The sequence below is a fragment of the Oncorhynchus tshawytscha genome, linkage group LG19 (assembly GCF_018296145.1).
Source record: "Oncorhynchus tshawytscha isolate Ot180627B linkage group LG19, Otsh_v2.0, whole genome shotgun sequence".
Lineage (NCBI taxonomy): Eukaryota > Metazoa > Chordata > Actinopteri > Salmoniformes > Salmonidae > Oncorhynchus > Oncorhynchus tshawytscha.
The window spans coordinates 39,422,916-39,444,313 of NC_056447.1; the positions used below are offsets into that span (position 1 = coordinate 39,422,916).

General features: G+C 43.2%; 1 protein-coding gene across 1 annotated transcript in view; it reads right to left on the reverse strand.

The window, feature by feature from the left end:
- Positions 1–2,079: 2,079 nt before the first annotated feature.
- tbxas1 (thromboxane A synthase 1 (platelet)) overlaps positions 2,080–21,398 on the reverse strand; it is a 123,284-nt gene continuing 103,965 nt past the window's right edge. The window contains exons 11-14 of the mRNA XM_024379836.2: positions 5,551–5,639; positions 5,054–5,191; positions 4,645–4,807; positions 2,080–4,349 (exon numbers count right to left, since the gene is read on the reverse strand). Coding sequence (XP_024235604.1) covers positions 4,236–4,349; positions 4,645–4,807; positions 5,054–5,191; positions 5,551–5,639 — 504 coding nt within the window. The 3' untranslated portion in view covers positions 2,080–4,235. The remainder of the gene's footprint in view (positions 4,350–4,644; positions 4,808–5,053; positions 5,192–5,550; positions 5,640–21,398) is intronic.

A 21,398-nucleotide genomic window follows, 5' to 3' on the forward strand; every position in this document is an offset into this window, starting at 1 on the left:
GATTGTTTTGATCATGTGGACTGGGTAATGTTTGGTGCAGCCTCAGAATAATATAAATTTATTCGGTGAGTGAGTTTATAAGGAAGTACATGTTGTACCCACTGTGACTATTAAAACCTACCCTACCAGAAACCGTGGATAGATGGTGGCATTTGCGCAAAACTAACATCACAGTTAACCATGAAAAGATGACTGGGAATGTGGCAGATTACAAACAGTGTAGTTATTTCCTCCGCAAGGTAATCAAACAAGCGAAATGTCGGTATAGGGACAAAGTGGAGTCGCAATTCAATGGCTCAGACACGAGATGTATGTGACAGGGTCTACAGGCAATCACGGACTACAAAAAGAAAACCAGTCACGTCATGGACACAGTCTTGCTCCCAAACAAACTAAACACCTTTGCCCGCTTTGAGGATGATACCATGCCACCGACGCAGCCCGCTACCAAGGACTGCACCCTCTCCTTCTCCGTGGCTGATGTGAGTAAGACATTTAAACGTGTTAACCCTTGCAAGGCTGCCAGCCCAGACGGCATCCCTAGCCGTGTCCTCAGGGCATGCGGAGACCAGCTTGCTGATATGTTTACGGACATATTCAATCTCTCCCTATACCAGTCTGCTGTCCCCACATGCTTCAAGATGGCCACCATTGTTCCTGTACCCAGAAGGCTCAGCCCCCTCCTGTACTTCCTGTTCACCAATGACTGCTCGCCTCCAACTCAATCAAGTTTGCAGACGACACGACAGTAGTGGGCTTGATTACCAACAAATACGAGACAGCCTACAGGGAGGAGGTGAGGGCACTTGGAGTGTGGTGTCAGTAAAGCAACCTCTCACTCAATGTCAACATAACAAAGTAGATGATCATGGATTTCAGGAGACAGCAGAGGGAGCACCCCCTATCCATATCAACGGGACAGCAGTGTAGAAAGTGGAACATTTTAAGTTCCTCTGTGTACTCATCACTGACAAACTGAAATGGTCCACCCACACAGACAGTGTGGTGAAGAAGGCGCAACAGCGCCTCTTCAACTTCAGGAGGCTGAATAAATTTGGCTTGTCACCTAAGACCCTCACAAACTTTTACAGATGCACAATTGAGAGCATCCTGTTGGGCTGTATCACCACCACCTTGTATGGCAACTGCACCGCCCACAATCGCAGGGCTCTCCAGAGGGTGGTGCGGTCTGCACAACGCATCACTGGGGGCAAACTACCTGCCCTCCAGGACACCTACAGCACCCGATGTCACAGGAAGGCCAAAAAGACCATCAAGGACAACAATCATCCGTGCCACTGCCTGTTCACCCCACTACCATCCAGAAGGCGAGGTCAGTACAGGTGCATCAAAGCTGGGCCATCAGACTGTTAAACAGCCATCATTAACACAGGCTGCTGCCTACATACAGACTTGAAATCATTGGCCTCTTTAATAAATGGATCACTAGTCATTAATAATGCCACTTTAATGTTTACATATCTGGCATTACTCATATGTGTATATACTGTATTTTATACAATGTTGCATCTTGCCTAAGCCGCTCGGTCATCGCTCATCCATATATTTGTATGTGTATATATTCTTATTCCATCCATTTAGATTTGTGTGTATTAGGTAGTTGTTGTGGAATTGTTAGATATTACTGCACTGTCGAACCTAGAAGCACAAGCATTTCGCTACACTCGCAATAACATCTGCTAACCATGTGTATGTGATCAATAAAATGTGATTTGCATTCACAGTAAATGCTGTATGTGCCGGCTTAATCGGAAATGACCTTTTACATTTAAATCACGCTATAGCGCTGAACTTCGGCGATTGGAATTGATCCAGCCCTAAGATGTTTTACTTTCCTTTTCAGTAAGTCATGCATAACATGGCACAACGGTTGCAGAGGATCGAGCTCTTTTTATATATTTCATTTTTTAAAGTCGTGTGGCAGTCCCACTCCTTACATATTTTATTGGTTGATGGTACAATGGCGAGAACACAGGAAATGAAGGAGAGAGATGTGAGTCAGAAGGGCACTGGGTCAGATTTGAACCCATGCCCACACAGTATATGTGTGCCAGGGTCTACGGCCCTGTAACCGCTAGAGCACAGGTAGGTTTTTATTTGATTTAATGGTCATCGGGTCTTCGATATTAATGTACACATGGAAATTCTTACATCAGAGACATCATTGTATATTTTATCTCTCTTAGGTAGGTGAAAGCTACAACTTATTCCTTGAGGTGGATATGTTTTTAAAATTTTGTACAGTGTCAAACTTAAACGTCTAGTAATGTGAAATATCAACTTCTTAAGCTGAGCACTGAATACCTCTTGTTACAGTCCTGTTATGCTCTTTTCTTATGTACACTATCAACTTAATATTTATCTTTACAATGATCTAAATTGTTACACTGCAATAAAATGTCTCTTTACTCCGTTTCTTCCTCATTGACAATAAAGAAAGAAATCAGACGCTAAATAGATTAAACATGAACTATTAAATGTTACACACATTCTGAATGATTGGGAGAGATTTTTTCCATTTCACCATTGCGTTTACTCTTTATAGCATGTCATCATTATTCCTTTCAATTAAAATGGAATATTTCAGAATGTATATTGATAACATCTTTGCCTGATTTTGATGATTAATTTCACATTTAATGAATATGTAACATCAAATTGCAGAGCAACACTCCAAATCAACACAATTAAAACCATCCCATTGGTTTAAAGTCTATACAGTCAAGCTTAAAGAAATCATACACAGTAACATCAGAGCTTTTCAACTTAAAGAGGAAATGAGAAATGGAGTGAGCTGATATTGCTTTCCGCTCTCATTGAGTCGTGATCTTATTAGTATTACCTTCATGTAAATCATAGCTTCATTTTAAAGATGAAAGATTTGGAAATCTGTGAGGGGGAGGTCCTATAACATTTAGTCAATGCCTACACTGTTATGATGGATAATTGCGAGGATGCTTGCAAAGACTCACTTTCCAGCCATAGAGCTGTTGGGAGAGACAATACAAATCCTTAAAGGGATAGTCCATCCAAATGACAAAAACATTCGGATTACTTTACCCTGTAAAAAGTCTATGGACAAGGTAATTGCATAGCATTTGGAGACAGTGGACAGGTAAACCAAACTAAAGCATGGATGGTCTTATCCATAGACTACTTACAGGGAAACCAATATTATATATTTTTAATTTTAGTGAACTATCCCTTTAATAGTTAATGGGCATGTTCTAACATACATTATACTATGAATTGATCCTTCCCTTTAATGCAGTTCTGCAGTGACTATTCAGTAATAATGGATATCAACATGAATTTATACAGATTTCAAGGAATGTTGTTATTTTGCTATAAGAAGTTTGCCACAGTCTTCCCCCTCCCACCAGCTCACAGTTCCCCCAGCATGCTTCTCCTCCCCCTCTCTCTAGTCCTGCAGAATCACCGTGGCGATCATTGTGCCATTGGCAGGGACCTCTTGGAGGGCTTGACCTCCATCCAGTACATTGGCTGATTAAAAAGGTGAGCTGCCCCTGGCACAACCTCACTTTTTCTGTGCAAATTGTAATTTACCATGGAAGCAGTTGCATAAAGTACTTAAGTAAAAAAGTAGTTTTTGGGGGTATCTGTACTTGACTTATTTTTGACAACTTTTACTTTTAATAATGTACTTTACTCCACACATTTTCCCTGACACCCAAAAGTACTTGTTACATTTTGATAGCTTAGCAGAACAGGAAAATAGTGCAATTCACGGTCATCCCTACTGCCTCTAATCTGGCGGACTCACTAAACACACATGCTTAATTTGTAAATTATGTCTGCATGTTGGAATGTGGCCCTGTCTATCCATATATTTTTTTAAATATAAAATAAAAATGGTACTGTCTGGTTTGCTTAATATGAGGAATTTGAAACGTTTTACTTTTGATACTTAAGTACATTTAACCAAATACTTTTAGATGTTTAAGTTAAAGAAGAGGTTAATGCTAGCCTGGTCTCAGATCTGTTTGTGCTTTATTGCCAACTCTCTTATGTAAAGGGAGTGCCAAAAGTGTGACAATAACCATAGAGGTTAGCAAGACAGCACAAACAGATCTGGGACCAGGCTAGGTTAATGTTACTTTATTTTTAGCCTTAAAATAAGCCGTCACTGGATGGATAATGTATCTGTTTCATAGAAATCACACTACATTCTAGAAAGCAGATACAGAACAGAGCTATTCTCCTGCAGGGGGAGTCGCCGGTTCTCCCTCTATCTCTCTTTTAGTGATTGTCACATAGATGCCATTCTTGGGTCCGAGAGTGGTGTGAGACTTCAACTCCAGAGGAACCTGCAACATACATGTAGAAGAGCAACATGTTAAAGAGCTAGGATACAGCATAGACTGGGTTGTATACATGTTACTCTGTATTTTCAATCTTATCATGACCTTTACAAATGGAGGTTGGGATAAGTGTCAAAATAAGAAATATGGGCCCGTATCAGTATGAATGGTGATCTAGGATCAGTTTTGATTTTTAGATCATAGATCAATATGCTTATATGGACAGGGGTGACCTGATCCTAGATCAGCATTCCTACTCTAAGACTCTTTAGAGAATATGGAATAAGGAGGTTTAACCCACCTTGGTGTCTGTGCAGGCCACAATGTTGAACTTCCTGAAGACATGCACCAGGGCCATCTTGATCTCCAGCTGGGCCAGCCTCATGCCGACACAGCTGCGGGGCCCCGCCCCAAACGGCAGGTACACAAACGGGTGTCTGCTGGCCTTGGCCTCCACTGTGAATCTGAATGGCAGAGTAGAGGCCTCAGTGGTCAGTATTGGAATACAATCTGATACTATACTTCTGTATTGTATTATCACGTGTCAATATTGTCACTCCATGTTGTACAGAACATTAACATAATGTGAGGCAGTGACAGTGTCCTGTAGCTGTGCTGTGTAACAATGTAGCTGTGCTGGGACTTCTCTACGTTAGATTGATAGAAATGGAACCTAATTACTGAGCTACAGTAGACTGACTGCCGCCTACCTCTCAGGGATGAATTTCTCTGGCTCGGGCCAGTACTCTGGATCATAGTGCAGATAGCCTGCAGGGATCTCCAGGGTGGCTCCCTTGGGTAGGAACTGTCCATTCACCATGCAGTCCTCGTCAACTTCACGGGCAAACCTGAAACAAAATGGTTGCTCAGTTTCCACAATGCACATAATGAAATGATGAACTATGGAAACATGGGGGACATTTATTTGATTTAACTAGGCAAGTCAGTTAAGAACAAATTCTTATTTACAATGATGGCCTACCCAGACCAAACCCTAACCCGGATGATGCTGGGCTGATTGTGCGCCGCCCTATGGGACGCCCAATCACGGCCGGTTGTGATACAGAATCAAACCAGGGTCTGTAGTGACACCTCTAGTACTGAGATGCAGTGCCTCAGACCGCTGCGCCACTTGGAAGCCCAAACATGGTCATATACAGTACATAAGAGAGTTGTCTTGTGAATCATTCTAATGTCAGGCTCTTACCTGAAACCAGGCGGGTAGAGGCGCAGAGCTTCTGATATGACCATGTCAAGATATTTCAGCTCCTGGACATTGGTGTAATCTGGTGAATCCTACAACAGAGAAAATAACACAATCTTGCATTCCTATACTATCGAGTCAATACTGAAAGCACATTTGACACCAAAAAAAATCAAGAAAAGAAGCAAAGTGCAATTCATACTGATGCCAGCAGAGTGCAGCAACTCATGTTATTCAAGACTATGCTATGGTTATGAGTTTATTTGGAGAGCATGGCTGAGAATGTAAGAGTGTGGTGTTTGTTACTGCACCAAACAAACTACAAAGATGAACTACATCCTAGATGAATGTATGGATGTTGAGAGTGACTGAGTCGACATTAACACTGTTACACAATAACTATGCTGAACAAACACCCTCCCTAAAACACTGCTGTTGTGCTCAATGTGTGTGTGCATGCTTGTACATGTGTGCTCATGTGTGTGTGGTTCGGTGGTTAGAGGGCCAGTCACTGCCCTGTGTGAAGAGTGTGTGTGTCTGGGGACAATTCCAGAGCCTGTAAAAACGGGGCTCCATTGTCTGGCCTTGCTGTCACTTCTTATTGGCCTTCACACAGTTCCCCAGGGGAATGACATGTCCCTAATGAGCGCTAAGAGCTAACACGGCTCTCTGCTCCACTGATAAAGCCTAAACGCCGCTAGCTGCCAGACCTGTTGTGTAAGATGGGCTTGAGAGAGAGAGAGAGAGAGAGAGAGAGAGAGAGAGAGAGAGAGAGAGAGAGAGAGAGAGAGAGAGAGAGAGAGAGAGAGAGAGAGAGAGAGAGAGAGAGAGAGAGAGAGAGAGAGAGAGAGAGAGAGAGAGAGAGAGAGAGAGAGAGAGAGAGAGAGAGAGAGAGAGAGAGAGAGAGAGAGAGAGAGAGAGAGAGAGAGAGAGAGAGAGAGAGAGAGCGAGAGCTTTTCAATGTGTCTGTAGCCTAGTACCACAACACTCTCCGCCAGACTGTGGATGAAATATGTAGCATGCAGCGACAGTGTTATTTCCGCCTGTAGTGCCGGTGTACCTAATGATTATTCATGCTTGGTTTACTGCCAGGCCAGGGGAGAGGGAGCGTCTGTGGAGTTGAGAGTTAGTTGGAGCATTTGTATTCCGACGCCATGATTTCCTAATTATGCAGATTCAATGACAATCACTTAACCAAATCCTGCAGGGCAGTTTAACAAAGCTGATTCCACAAGTTAATCGGGAACACATTGGCCCCAGTGTGTGTCTGTGTGTGTGTGTCTATCCGTCTGTGTGTGTGTGTGTGCGTGTGCATCAAACACCCTGGTTCTGCACCACGGGGCGTGACGTACCTCACAACATTGTGCCCCATCAGATATCAGTGTTTAGCATGCCTCAGCCCTTTAGTCATCAAATACACATCAACAGCACACAGAGACCTAGAAAAAACACACTCCCTTTCACTGAAAGATGGCACAGCAACATCATCAAGATTTAGAAATGTACTACATTTAGTGTACACTGTAGAAAAACGTTTTACAACAGAAAACAAAAAAGTGTTTCTTATTGGTCAAGTTCATCTTGTCCCTCCCTGTATTCTGCCATTTGCTACCTAATGAATGTGGGTTATAATACACAGGAAAGCTACTGATGCGCAGTGTTCTATAACAGAGGAATAGGATTGACTGACCTGACCAACCTGACCTTACAGCAATCACAGTTTGAAATTCCCCCCTCCCAGTTACAGTGTGAGGTCAGACAGTAATAACCGTGGGCTCTGGAGTGGCTAATGGATAGAGGGACTGGGTGGAGAGGAGCCCGTTCTGTCTATCGCCTGTCCTGGGGGCCACTAGAGGGCACAGGGGACCTGGAGTGTGTGGTAAGGCTCCCCACCTTTAGATATCCTCCTAAGACCACCTTAAGCACCTGAGTTGGTTTGATGTCTGCTTGGCTGCATCTGCATGTGGTACAAGTGAAGTGGTGTCATGATAAGACTATGTCGGCGAGCATCTAGACCGCCATTTTCCTCTGTTTTGTGGGCAAACGTACAATCACTAGAGAACAAACTGGCGAGACTATCCTATCAACGGGACTTGAAGAACTATAATATCCTATGTTTCTCGGAGTCGTAGCTGAACAAGGACATGGATAATATTCATTTTGCTGGCTTTTCCATGCATCGTCAAGATCAGAAGGCAGCCTCGGGTAAGATAAGAGGTGGAGGGGTGTGTCTTTGTTAACAACAGCTGGCGCATGATCTCTAATGTTAAGGAAGTCTCAAGTTTGGCTCACCTGAGTTAGAATACCTCATGGTGAGCTGTATACCATACTAGCTGTCTATTTACCACCACAAACCGATGCTGGCACTAAAACAATACACAACAAGCTGTATAGGGCCATAAGCAAACAAGAAAATGCTTATCCAGAAACAGCGCTTCTTGTGGACAGTGATTTTATTACAGGGAAACTTGACCTAATTTTTAACAGAATGTCACCTGTGCAACTAGAGAGAACTAGATCACCTTTACTCCACACACAGAAACACATACAAGGCTCTCCCTTTGGCAAATCTGACCATAACTCTATCCTCCTGATTCTTGCATACAGGCAAACACTCAGGAGGTACCTAGGGATGGACATGAGTACTCGAAACAGATGTCAATGCTTTATCTTTAACCAGAGATATTCAAATCAAATGTTACTTGTCACATACACATGGTTAGCAGATGTTAATGCGAGTGTAGCGAAATGCCTGTGCTTCTAGTTCCGACCATGCAGTAATATCTAACAAGTAATCTAACCTAACAATTTCACAACAACTTCCTTATACACACAAGTGTAAAGGAATGAATAAGAATATGTACATACAAATATATGAATGAGTGATGGCCGAACGGCAGAGGCAAGATGCAGTAGATGGTATAGGGTACAGTATATACATATGAGATGAGTAATGTAGGGTATGTAAACATTATATAAAGTGGCATTGTTTAAAGTGGCTAGGCTACATTTATTACATAAATTTTTCTATTTTTAACGTGGCTAGAGTTGAGTATGTTGGTAGCAGCCACTCAATGTTAGTGATGGCTGTTTAACAGTCTGATGCCCTTGAGATAGAAGCTGTTTTTCAGTCTCTCGGTCCCCGCTTTGATGCACCTGTACTGACCTCGCCTTCTGGATGATAGCGGGGTGAACATGCAGTGGCTCGGGTGGTTGTTGTCCTTGATCTTTTTGGCCTTCCTGTGACATCGGGTGGTGTAGGTGTCCTGGAGGGCAGGTAGTTTGCCCCCGGTGATATGTTGTGCAGACCTCACTACCCTCTGGAGAGCCTTATGGTTGTGGATGGAGCAGTTGCCGTACCAGGCGGTGATACAGCCCAACAGGATGCTCTCCATTGTGCATCTGTAAAAGTTTGTGAGTATTTTTGGTGACAAGCAAATTTCTTCAGCCTCATGAGGTTGAAGAGATGCTGCTACGCCTTCTTCTTCACCACGTTGTCTGTGTGGGTGGACCATTTCAGCTGGGGATGCCGCCTGGGCCTGCAGCCTTGCAAGGGTTAACACGTTTAAATGTTTTACTCACGTTGGCTGCAGTGAAGGAGAGCCCGCAGGTTTCTGTAGCGGGCCATGTCAGTGGCACTGTATTGTCCTCAAAGCGAGCAAAGAAGTTGTTTAGTTTGTCTGAGAGCAAGACATTGTGGTCCGTGACGAGGCTGGTTTTATTTTGTAGTCCGTGATTGACTGTAGACTCTGAACATATACCTCTCATGTCTGAGCCATTGAATTGCGACTCTACTTTGTCTCTATACTGACGCTTAGCTTGTTTGTTTGCCTTGCGGAGTGAATAGCTACACTGTTTGTATTCGGTCATGTTTCCGGTCACCTTGCCCTAATTAAAAGCAGTGGTTCGCGCTTTCAGTTTTGCACGAATGCTGCCATCAATCCATGGTTTCTGGTTGGGGAATGTTTTAATAGACACTGTGGGTACAACATCACAGACGTACTTGCTAATAAACTTGCTCACCAAATCAGCGTATTCATGAATGTTGTTGTTCGACACTATGCGGAACACATCCCAGTCCACGTGATCGAAGCAATCTTGAAGCGTGGAATCCGATTAGTCGGACCAGCGTTGAACAGACCTGAGCACGGGTGCTTCCTGTTTTAGTTTCTGTCTATAGGCTGGGAGCAACAAAATTGAGTCGTGGTCAGCTTTTCCGAAAGGAGGGCGGGGGAGGGCCTTATATGCATTGCAGAAGTTAGAATAACAATGATCCAGGGTTTTGCCAGCCCGGGTCACGCAATCAATATGCTGATACAATTTAGGGAGTCTTGTTTTCAGATTAGCCTAGTTAAAATTCCCAGATACAATAAATGCAGCCTGAGGATAGGTGTTTTCCAGTTTACATAGAGTCAAATTAAGTTTGTTCAGGGCTGTCGATGCGTCTGCTTGGGGGGAAAATATACACGACTGTGATTATGATCCAAGAGATCCAAGAGAATTCTCTTGGTATATAATGCGGTCGGCATTTGATTGTGAGGAATTCTAAGTTAGGTGAACAAAAGGACTTGAGTTCCTGTATGTTGTTATTATCACACCACGTCTCGTTAATCATAAGGCATACAACCCCGCCCTTCTTCTTACCAGAGAGATGCTTGTTTTTGTCGGCGCGATGCGTGTAGAAACCAGTTGGCTGTACCGACTCCGATAGCGCGTCTCGAGTGAGCCATGTTTCCGTGAAACAAAGAACGTTACAATCTCTGATGTCTCTCTGGAAGGCAACCCTTGCTCGGATTTCGTCTACCTTGTTGTCAAGAGACTGGATATTGGTGAGTAGTATGCTCGGGACCGGTGCGCGATGTGCACGTCTACGGATCCTGACCAGAAGACCGCTCCGTCTGTCCCCTTCTGTGGCGCCGTTGTTTTGGGTTGCCGGCTGGGATCCGATCCATTGTCCTGGGTGGTGGGCCAAACAGAGGATCCGCTTCGGGAAAGTCGTATTTCTGGTCATAATGTTGGTGAGTTGACGTTGCTCTTATATCCAATAGTTTATCTACTTCCCCAGAGTCAGATGGACTTGTGGATACCATTTTTTATTTTTTTGTGTCCAGTAAAAAGGAAGTTAAAGGTTGTTTAGCGTTAGCACAATGACTGGAAGCCTATGTGTATCTGTTAGCGTGCTAGCAGATACCCATAGACTTCCAGTCATTGCACTAACATTAGTTAGCACTAGCGCAATTGCTAACTTCCTTTAAACTGCTCGCAGAGAAATAAAAATGGTATCCACAAGTTTGTCGGACTCTGGGCGCTCATTGCCAATATCTCAAAGTATCCCCTTAAGCCATGGTTTCCCAAAACTGGCCCCCACTGGGTGCACATTTTGGTTTTTGCCCTAGCACTACACAGATTTTTCAAATATCCATCTCATCAAGCTTTGATTATTTGAAATCAGCTGTGTAGTGCCAGGGCATAAACCAAAATGGGCCCCATGACTGAGTTTGGGAAACCTGCTTTAAGCTACATTGCAATCTGCTAGGGCCATTTAGAATTTGTTAGTTTATAACCCCCCTAAACATAGATAGGTTCCACACTGAAAATATGTAAAAACATTAGTTTGATAAAGACAAAGAGCGTATTTTCATCAGAATCATCAAGCATATGCCTACTCACAAAACAGATGTTGTGGCTGTAATTCATCCCCATGCAGTGTTCAATGTGGAATTGTTCATCCATTTAGAAAATTACAAAGAACAGGCAGAATCAACTAAATCCAATGTCTGTATGTTGATTTTGGTTTGATTTTGGCCAAATTGAGCCCCGTTTCAAATGATCACACTTTGAAAATATCTGTTCTGGGCACGAGATGTGCATCACTTCACACAGCTAAAATGTTTTATTTGGAAAAAAAATCTGCATAAAATAAATTTGTCTTGACTGTGATAAGGGCTCAGGAAACAAGAGCGCCTTGTCTGCTAAATTAATAAAACAAGGCTATGCCATTGCACAGCCATAGACAAGCGCCACTACTGAGCTTATTGCCTTTTTAGAGATTGTGTTCCACAATGTAATATAACCTGTTGATATTATGGTTTCAATAAATTAAACTTAAATGGAACTTGATTTTTATTGACTGAATATGCACTGAACAAAAATATAAATGGAACATGTCAAGTGTTGGTCCCATGTTTCAAGAGCTGAAATAAAAGATTCCATAAATTGTCCATATGCACAAAAAGCTTATTTCTGTTGTACACCAATTTGTTTACATCCCTATTAGTTAGCAATTCTCCTTTGCCAAAATAATCCATCCACCTGACCGGTGTGCCATATCAAGAAGCTGATTAAACAGAATGATCATTACACAGGTGCACCTTGTGCTGGGGACAATAAAATGGCACTCTAAAATGTGCAGTTTTGTCAAACAACAGAATGACACAGATATCTCAGGTTTTGAGGGATCGTGCAATTGGCATGTAGACTGCAGGAATGTCCACAGAATTGAATGTTAATTTCTCTACCATAAGCCGATTCAACATCATTTTACAGAATTTGTCAGTACGTCCAACTGGCTTCACAGCACCAGGCCACGTGTAACCACACCAGCCCAGGACTTCCACATCCGGCTTTTTCACGGGATCATCTGAGACCAGCCACCCAGACAGCTGATAAGTTTGTGGGTTTGCACAACCAAAGGATTTCTGCACCAACTGTTTCAAGGAGTGGGACACTAATCTGAATCCTTATAATAAATCCCTCTATGACCTCCGACTAGCCATCAAACAGGCAAAGCGTCAATACAGGACTAAGATCGAATCGTACTACATTGGATGTGGCAGGGTTTGCAAACTATCACAGATTACAAAGGGAAACCCAGCAGCGGGCTGCCCATTGACGTGAGCCTACCAAATGTGCTCAATGCCTTTTATGCTCGCTTCGAGACAAGCAACACTGAACCATGCATGAGAGCACCAGTAGTTCTGAATGATTCACTATGTGTGCAATAAGTGTTTAACATGATAAAAAGAAACGGAATAGAGCTAAGCACAGGCAAAATCCAAGAGGAAAATTTGGTTCAGTCTGCTTTCCACCAGACACTGGGAGACAAATGTACCTTTTCAGCAGGACAATAACTTAAAACACAAGGCCAAATATACACTGGAGTTGTTTACCAAGATAACGTTGAATGTTCCTGGGTGGCCTAGTTACAGTTTTGACTTAGAGTGGCTTGAATATCTATGGCAAGACATGAAAATGGCCATCTAGCAATGATCAACAACCAACTTGACAAAGCTTGAAGAATTCTTAAGAACAATGTGCAAATATTGTACAATCCAGGTGTGCAAAGCCCGTAGAGACTAATCCCTGCCAAATGTGATTCTAACATGTATTGATTGACTCAGGGGTGTGAATACTTATATACGTAAATTAGATATCTGTATTTAATTTTCAATACATTTGCAAAAAAATCTAAAATCATGTTTTCACTTTGTCATTATGGAGTATCGAGGGTATATGAGTGAGGGGAAAAAAACAATTTAATCCATTTTGAATTCAGGCTGTAACACAACAAAATGTGGAATAAGTCAAGGGGTTTGAATACTTTCTGAAGGCACTATACATATCTACCTCAATTACCTCATACCCCCTCACATTGACTCGGTACTGGTACCACGTGTAGTTAGCGATGTTATCGTTACTCATGGTTTCTTTTTTGTGTTATTATTTTTCTATATTTTTCTCAGAATAGTTGGGAGATGCCAGTAAGTAAGCATTTCACTGTTAGCCTACAGTTTCCTGTTGTTTATGAAGCATGTGAAAAAATAAAATTAGATTTCATACATTGTAGGCGTACGTAACATAATGGAGGCTCATCCAGGTTAAAACATTTTTTTTAAAGTTGAAAGATGAGTAGAGGGAGGCTTCAGGAAGAGATGGGTAGACCTTCCGATGCCAAGTCGGAGGACATGGCAGAGGAAGGGGTTGCTCGTACCCCCTTTACATTGCCACGACTCGATCCTTTATCTTTGGGTCGTTCAGACAGGACTGCTAGGCTGAAGGTGAGGCTGGCCCGTTTAGAAATGGAGCAAAAAGATAAAGAGAGACAAATGAAATTTGTTCTAGAAATGAGGAGAATGGAAATTGACAAGGAGGTGAGGATCCGACAACTGGAGTTAGACGCTCCAGTGCGACTCCACAACCTGCTTATCATCAAGCCCACTTCGATGTAAGTAAAAAATATTGCTTTAGTCCCTCCATTCCAAGAGTTGGAAGTTGATTCCTATTTCTCTGCGTTTGAGCATGTGGCTGCTGCGCTGCATTGGCCACTCGAGGTTTGGCCGCTCTTGTTGCAATGTAAATTGTCTGGGAAAGCCCAGAAGTAGTAGCTGCTCTCTCCCTGGAAGACAGTTTACACTACGATACAGTTAAAACTACCGTGTTGCAGGCTTATGAGTTGGTGCCTGAAGCTTATAGGCAGCGCTTCAGGAACCACAAGAAACCCTCTCACCGTACCTTTGTTGAGTTTGCAAGGGACAAAGAGTCTCTGTTTAATCGATGGTGTTCAGCCAGCAAAGCTAAAACCTTTGCTGATATTCGGGAGTTGATGCTGTTGGAGGATTTTAAAAGCAACCTCCCTGATAGAATTGTAGCTTATTTAAATGAACAGAAAGTGGCAACATTGGCACAGGTAGCAGTGTTGGCAGATGAGTACGCTTTGACACACAAGACTGTCTTTGGTGCGCCTTGTTTTGAAGGCCGAATGATTACGTCATCAGTGCCTCATTCAGGTCGCTTTTCCTCTGACAACCCTAAACCTTTTCATGAAATCCGTGAATGTTTTTATTGTCACCAAAAGGGTCACGTGATTGCGGACTGCCTGGTTTTGAAAAATAAACCAAAACAGTCCCTGTCACCGTCCCCAAAAATGAAAGTGTGGGTTTAGTCAAGTATTGGCTCATCCGTTGGACCGAGTTATTGATTCAACATTTGGGAAACCGGATCCTGTCTATGCTCCATTTATCTCTACCTGTTTTATTTCCTTAACTGGAGAACAAGCTGATCAAAAGCCTATACAAATCTTATCAGACACCGGGGTGGCGCAGTCAGTAATTGTTACTGATGCTTTACCCTGGTCTCCTGAAACGTATTGTAGCTTGCATGTCATATTAAAGGGAATAGAGACAAAAACAGTACCTGTACCATTACACTGGGTCCACTTAGTGTCAGACTTGGTATCAGGACGTTTCTGTGTTGGTGTAGTGTCTACACTGCCAGTAAAAGGAGTCACATTGCTACTATGGAATGATATCGCTGGTGGTAACGTCACTCCTGTGTTAGAGGTAGTAGACAACCCAGAAATCAGAACTACAGATGATAAATTGGTTCAAGCATTTCCCCATGTTTTTCCTGCTTGTGTGTTAACGAGGGCACAATCTCGCAAGCTAGAAGATGTGGTGGATTTGTCTAGTTCCATTTTGAGAATGTTGAGGTAGAAGACAATGCACCGAGTATTCCTTCTGAAATTTTACTCCCGTAAAAACTAAGGCAGGGGAAAGCGAAATTGCGCCCCAATTACATGACATTTTTTTGTCTGTCACCCCCGAGAAGGTGATTGAATGTCAAAAAGGAGACACCAGTCTTCGCAAGTGTTTTGCTTCGGTAATTTCAATTGAGGACGCTAAAACTAAGGAGACTGCCTACTTTATGGAAGCAGGAGTTTTGATGCGTAAATGGGCAGCTCATGACACCATTAGTGACTGGAGTGAAGTGTGTCAAGTGGTCGTTCCTACACCATTCCGACAGCAGGTGCTGTCACTCGCCCATGACCAGGCGTGGTCCGGACACTTGGGGGATCGCAAAGACTTATAACCGAGTCCTTCAACATTTTTTCTGGACAGGCTTGAAGTCTGACGTGGTCCAATTTTGTAAAACATGTCATGTATGTCAACTCACTGGGAAAGCGAATCAAACAGTTCCTCGTGCGCCGCTCTGCCCGATTCTTGTGGTGGGGGAACCGTTTGAAAGAGTGATAATCGATTGTGTAGGTCCGTTGCCGAAAACCAGGTCAGGTAACCAGTTCCTACTAACAATAATGTGCAGTGCTACTCGATACGCAGAGGCTATTCCTCTCCGTACTATAACAGCTAAGACTGTGGTGAAGGCACTAGTGAAGTTGTTCTCTACGTTTGGACTCCCTAAAGTAATCCAAACTGATCAGGGATCCAACTTTATGTCAAAACTGTTCTCAAATGTGTTAAAGGCATTGTGTATTTCCCATCAGTTCTCCAGTCCGTATCATCCAGAGAGTCAAGGGGCTCTCTAACGCTGGCATCGGACGCTGAAGGCAATGCTACGCAAATATTGCATGGATAGCAGTACAGATTGGGATGAGGGGGTGCCCTTTGTCCTATTTGTTATTAGGGAAACAATACAAGAGTCCTTAGGGTTCAGCCCTGCTGACCTTGTGTTTGGACACACTCCAAGGGGTCTGCTGAAAGTTTTGAAGGAGCATATCTTATCTTCTACACCCAGTAGCGCCCCTAAAAATGTGTTAGATTATGTCAGTAAGATGCGGGAGAGACTGCACACTGCATGTGCGTTAGCCCAAAAGTCTCTCTCCTTGTCTCAAAAACGCATGAAGTTGCATTATGACAAAAAGGCTGTTGGCCGTTCTTTTGCACCAGGGGATCAAGTTTTAGTTTTGTTGCCAATCCCTGTCTCATCTCTGTCGGCACGTTTTTCTGGACCATATCTTGTGGAAAATAAACTCCGTGATACCAATTATGTGATAAAGACCCCAGATCGGAGGCGTTCTTCCCGTGTGTGTTTATTTTTATTTTATTTGTTTATTTCACCTTTATTTAACCAGGTAGGCTAGTTGAGAACAAGTTCTCATTTGCAACTGCGACCTGGCCAAGATAAAGCATAGCACTGTGAACAGACAACACAGAGTTACACATGGAGTAAACAATTAACAAGTCAATAACACAGTAGAAAAAAAAGAGAGTCTATATACATTGTCTGCAAAAGGTATGAGGAGGTAGGCGAATAATTACAATTTTGCAGATTAACACTGGAGTGATAAATGATCAGATGGTCATGTACAGGTAGAGATATTGGTGTGCAAAAGAGCAGAAAATTAAATAAATAAAAACAGTATGGGGATGAGGTAGGTAAAATTGGGTGGGCTATTTACCGATAGACTATGTACAGCTGCAGCGATCGGTTAGCTGCTCAGATAGCAGGTGTTTGAAATTGGTGAGGGAGATAAAAGTCTCCAACTTCAGTGATTTTTGCAATTCGTTCCAGTCACAGGCAGCAGAGAACTGGAACGAAAGGCGGCCAAATGAGGTGTTGGCTTTAGGCAAGATCAGTGAGATACACCTGCTGGAGTGCGTGCTACGGGTGGGTGTTGCCATCGTGACCAGTGAACTGAGATAAGGTGGAGCTTTACCTAGCATGGACTTGTAGATGACCTGGAGCCAGTGGGTCTGGCGACGAATATGTAGCGAGGGCCAGCCGACTAGAGCATACAGGTCGCAGTGGTGGGTGGTATAAGGTGCTTTAGTAACAAAACGGATGGCACTGTGATAAACTGCATCCAGTTTGCTGAGTGGAGTGTTGGAAGCTATTTTGTAGATGACATCGCCAAAGTCGAGGATCGGTAGGATAATCAGTTTTACTAGGGTAAGTTTGGCGGCGTGAGTGAAGGAGGCTTTGTTGCGGAATAGAAAGCCGACTCTAGATTTGATTTTCGATTGGAGATGTTTAATATGAGTCTGGAAGGAGAGTTTACAGTCTAGCCAGACACCTAGGTACTTATAGATGTCCACATATTCTAGGTCGGAACCATCCAGGGTGGTGATGCTAGTCGGGCGTGCGGGTGCAGGCAGCGAACGGTTGAAAAGCATGCATTTGGTTTTACTAGCGTTTAAGGGCAGTTGGAGGCCACGGAAGGAGTGTTGTATGGCATTGAAGCTCGTTTGGAGGTTAGATAGCACAGTGTCCAAGGACGGGCCGGAAGTATACAGAATGGTGTCGTCTGCGTAGAGGTGGATCAGGGAATCGCCCGCAGCAAGAGCAACATCATTGATATATACAGAGAAAAGAGTCAGCCCGAGAATTGAACCCTGTGGCACCCCCATAGAGACTGCCAGAGGACCGGACAGCATGCCCCCCGATTTGACACACTGAACTCTGTCTGCAAAGTAGTTGGTGAACCAGGCAAGGCAGTCATCAGAAAAACCGAGGCTACTGAGTCTGCCTATAAGAATATGGTGATTGACAGAGTCGAAAGCCTTGGCAAGGTCGATGAAGACGGCTGCACAGTACTGTCTTTTATCAATGCCAGTTATGATATCGTTTAGTACCTTGAGCGTGGCTGAGGTGCACCCCTGACCGGCTCGGAAACCAGATTACACAGCGGAGAAGGTACGGTGGGATTCGAGATGGTCAGTGACCTGTTTGTTGACTTGGCTTTCGAAGACCTTAGATAGGCAGGGCAGGATGGATATAGGTCTGTGACAGTTTGGGTCCAGGGTGTCTCCCCCTTTGAAGAGGGGGATGACTGCGGCAGCTTTCCAATCCTTGGGGATCTCAGACGACACGAAAGAGAGGTTGAACAGGCTGGTAATAGGGGTTGCGACAATGGCGGTGGATAGTTTCAGAAATAGAGGGCCCAGATTGTCAAGCCCAGCTGATTTGTACGGGTCCAGGTTTTGCAGCTTTTTCAGAACAACTGGGTTTGGGTGAAGGAGAACCTGGAGAGGCTTGGGCGAGTAGCTGCGGGGGGGGGGGCGGAGCTGTTGGCCGAGGTTGGAGTAGCCAGGAGGAAGGCATGGCCAGCCGTTGAGAAATGCTTGTTGAAGTTTTCGATAATCATGGATTTATCGGTGGTGACCGTGTTACCTAGCCTCAGTGCAGTGGGCAGCTGGGAGGAGGTGCTCTTGTTCTCCATGGACTTCACAGTGTCCCAGAACACAAAATTGGAAGAGGGAGTGGTTACATAATTGATGTGTAACCCTCTTCAATTTTGGGCTAATTGATAAGCTGTTTAAAAGAGGACCTTGTATTCCTCTTTTTTTGTACTCCCTGACAAAGGCCATGCAGCCGAAACGTGTCGTTTAAAAAAAAACGTTGTTTCTATTGAACATTCCATACTAATAAAGGCATTTTAATCAATTATATGAAGAGTGCCTTGGTCCTCCTTTCTTTTTGATGACCAATTTACCCCTTTTACCAAAGAGCACCTTCTATCTACCAAAATGTACTATTGTGTACCTTAGTAGCGCTTCCCTTCCTCCTCTTTCTACTAGTATCATTAACACTATTTCCAAAAGGTTGGATTTTGTGACCGAATACTGCCGAGAATAAGCACCAAGCTCTGTTGAAGGAGCGATGCAGCCTTCTGGCTGAAACGTTTGAGGATTTTAAATGTCGTGGTCGTCCTTTTCCAAGTTGTTTCTGCGAGTCACTAAAGCTAAATTAGCATGACACGAGCTGAATTAAATGTAAAAGGCTTTGAAAATAAAAAGCTTGCGGTGCTCTTATTGACATTTCACAGAGATACGCTTGTTTTTGTGAAGTCTTCAAAAAGAACATGAACTTTGCATTAATATGGACAGCATATACTAAAATATGAAAATATGTCAAATACGTCATGTCTCAAAATGGATATCTATCTCACGTCCTATATTGTTTTATGTCCTCCGGATTTGAGAAGAGAGATGACGAGTTCAATGGTAAGCCTGTCAGGTAGCCTTAATTCTCACACAGCATCCAGCTGACGCAATGCTATTTTCCAGATTTTTTACCACTTTTCTAAGCCTCCATCGATTTAGTCGCTCTAATTTTGACCATCCTACAAGGGTAAAAACCACAAAACATTTTGAATGGATTATGATAGAGACATGATGTTTGGACCTTTGGTTTTCTTAGATGATTATCTACCCAAGTAACATTATTGGTCAAAAGATGCGTTTTTGAAAACAATGGCAGCACACTTCCAATGATAGGTCCAGCAAAAATGTACTTTGAGACCCTTTCCAGTCAACCTGTGCTTACTTCAGAACCTTTCAGACCCATTTTGAGGCCCTCCCCATGCGAGGAACGGCTCTTCCTGTAGGACACCGATCAGTGTTCTAAAGGGCAGAGCAGCAGTTGGAGCCCCAAGGTCGTGATAGGAGGGAGGCGAAGGTCGTCATAAAGCCTGCTGTTTCATCCCCTATCATCTACAGCAGGGGTCTGCTACAGATTGCAACTTGATTCTCTCTTGCCCCCCCCAAAGCTTTTTGTAAAAAATAATATATATAAAAAAATACTGTAAAATCAGCAGGAATTAAGCAAAAAATGTGTTATTCACAAAATCTGTTCCCAATTATTCCCACAAATAAAAAAAGAGATGTGATCATGTCTCAATGTATGAAATGATTGTTAATATCAAATACAACCTCAATTTGCAGTGTACAAATTTAATACAATTATGTTCCGGCCACCCAACCATTCGCTCTGACAAAAATCGGCCCTCGGCTGAATTTAATTGCCTACCCCTGATCTACAGTTACTGACCGGTCTACCTCACACCTCAGCATCAGGAGACCTATCTAGCTTGTGTAGCTACAGGCACACATTTTCACAAAAACATGGATTCAAATGTAGATTAAAAAAAGCTGTTCTTGGCGCCATACGGTAGGTGACAAATCCTGGTGTTAAAGACGTCAAGCTAATGCAGCCCAATGGAAAGAGCGATTTGGCAGATATGCTTGATAAAAAATTATCTCCATTTGGCATATCAGTCTAAAGAGGGATAGCCGAACTCTTGACTCTGCAGTCTTGAGATCCCACCATTTATATAAAACAAGTCAGTTAAACATCTATGATCCATGCATCTATGACACTCACACACCTAGCAATATCCACCCTGTTGGGGAGGCACTCCCCAAAACCAGCCTTCAACATCTGAGTATTTCGTGCAGAGCACTTCAAAAACAGAACAAGTGGTGGTACATGAGTAAGTATAACATTTATTGCGTTTCACAGAATTTCTAAATGTATTGAAGACTAAAAGTCCAGCTGTGTTCAAAGCATCAAAGGAATCACCCTGAAACCGCAGAGAAACCTTATAACTTCACCAGACACATTTTAAAGCCTCTCATAGCCTAATATCCACCTTTACTCTTCTGTAAAATCAGATTAATGTTTGCACAGTTGGAAATGAATAGCAAGCTTGGCTTGAAGCTCAATCTCTCATTACAATCAGTAGTGAGACTAAATGATTTGGCCTCTAGAGTGCCTGTGTGTGCTTATTTCTATTTCTCTGTCCCTCTTCATTACAGGTCCTATTTGGAGTAGAAAAACAAGTAATTACTGTGTTGAATATGGGAGCTGAAACCTTCCCTTCTATGCAAGTTTGCCTCAGTGTCTTTGGCTTTCATTTCCTGTGGCCTACTACCACACAGTGTGGCTGCGGCCTAAATGGCAGTTCATTCCCTACTTTTGACCAGAGCTTTATGGGCTCTGGTCAAAAGCAGTGCACTATATGGGGAATAGTGTGCCATTTCAGATTCAACCTTTGTCTGGCCCTCTCTGTGCTGCTGCTGCCCAGTCATTCCAGTTTATTTACATTCTATTGCCCCCATTTGAATGCCCGGGCCCCAAGAGTCCCTTAGAAGTAGGTGCTTTGGAAACAGACACACACTGCCTCCTTTTCTCCACTGCATCCCACGGGGTTGCCATGGCAATGGTCACTTATGGTTATTGATAGGGATAGAGGCGTATATGTTCAAACAAGAGATGTGGCTTTAGGGGATTGTTAATACACAAATGCGATGACTGTCGGTTTGCATTGTCTTCTA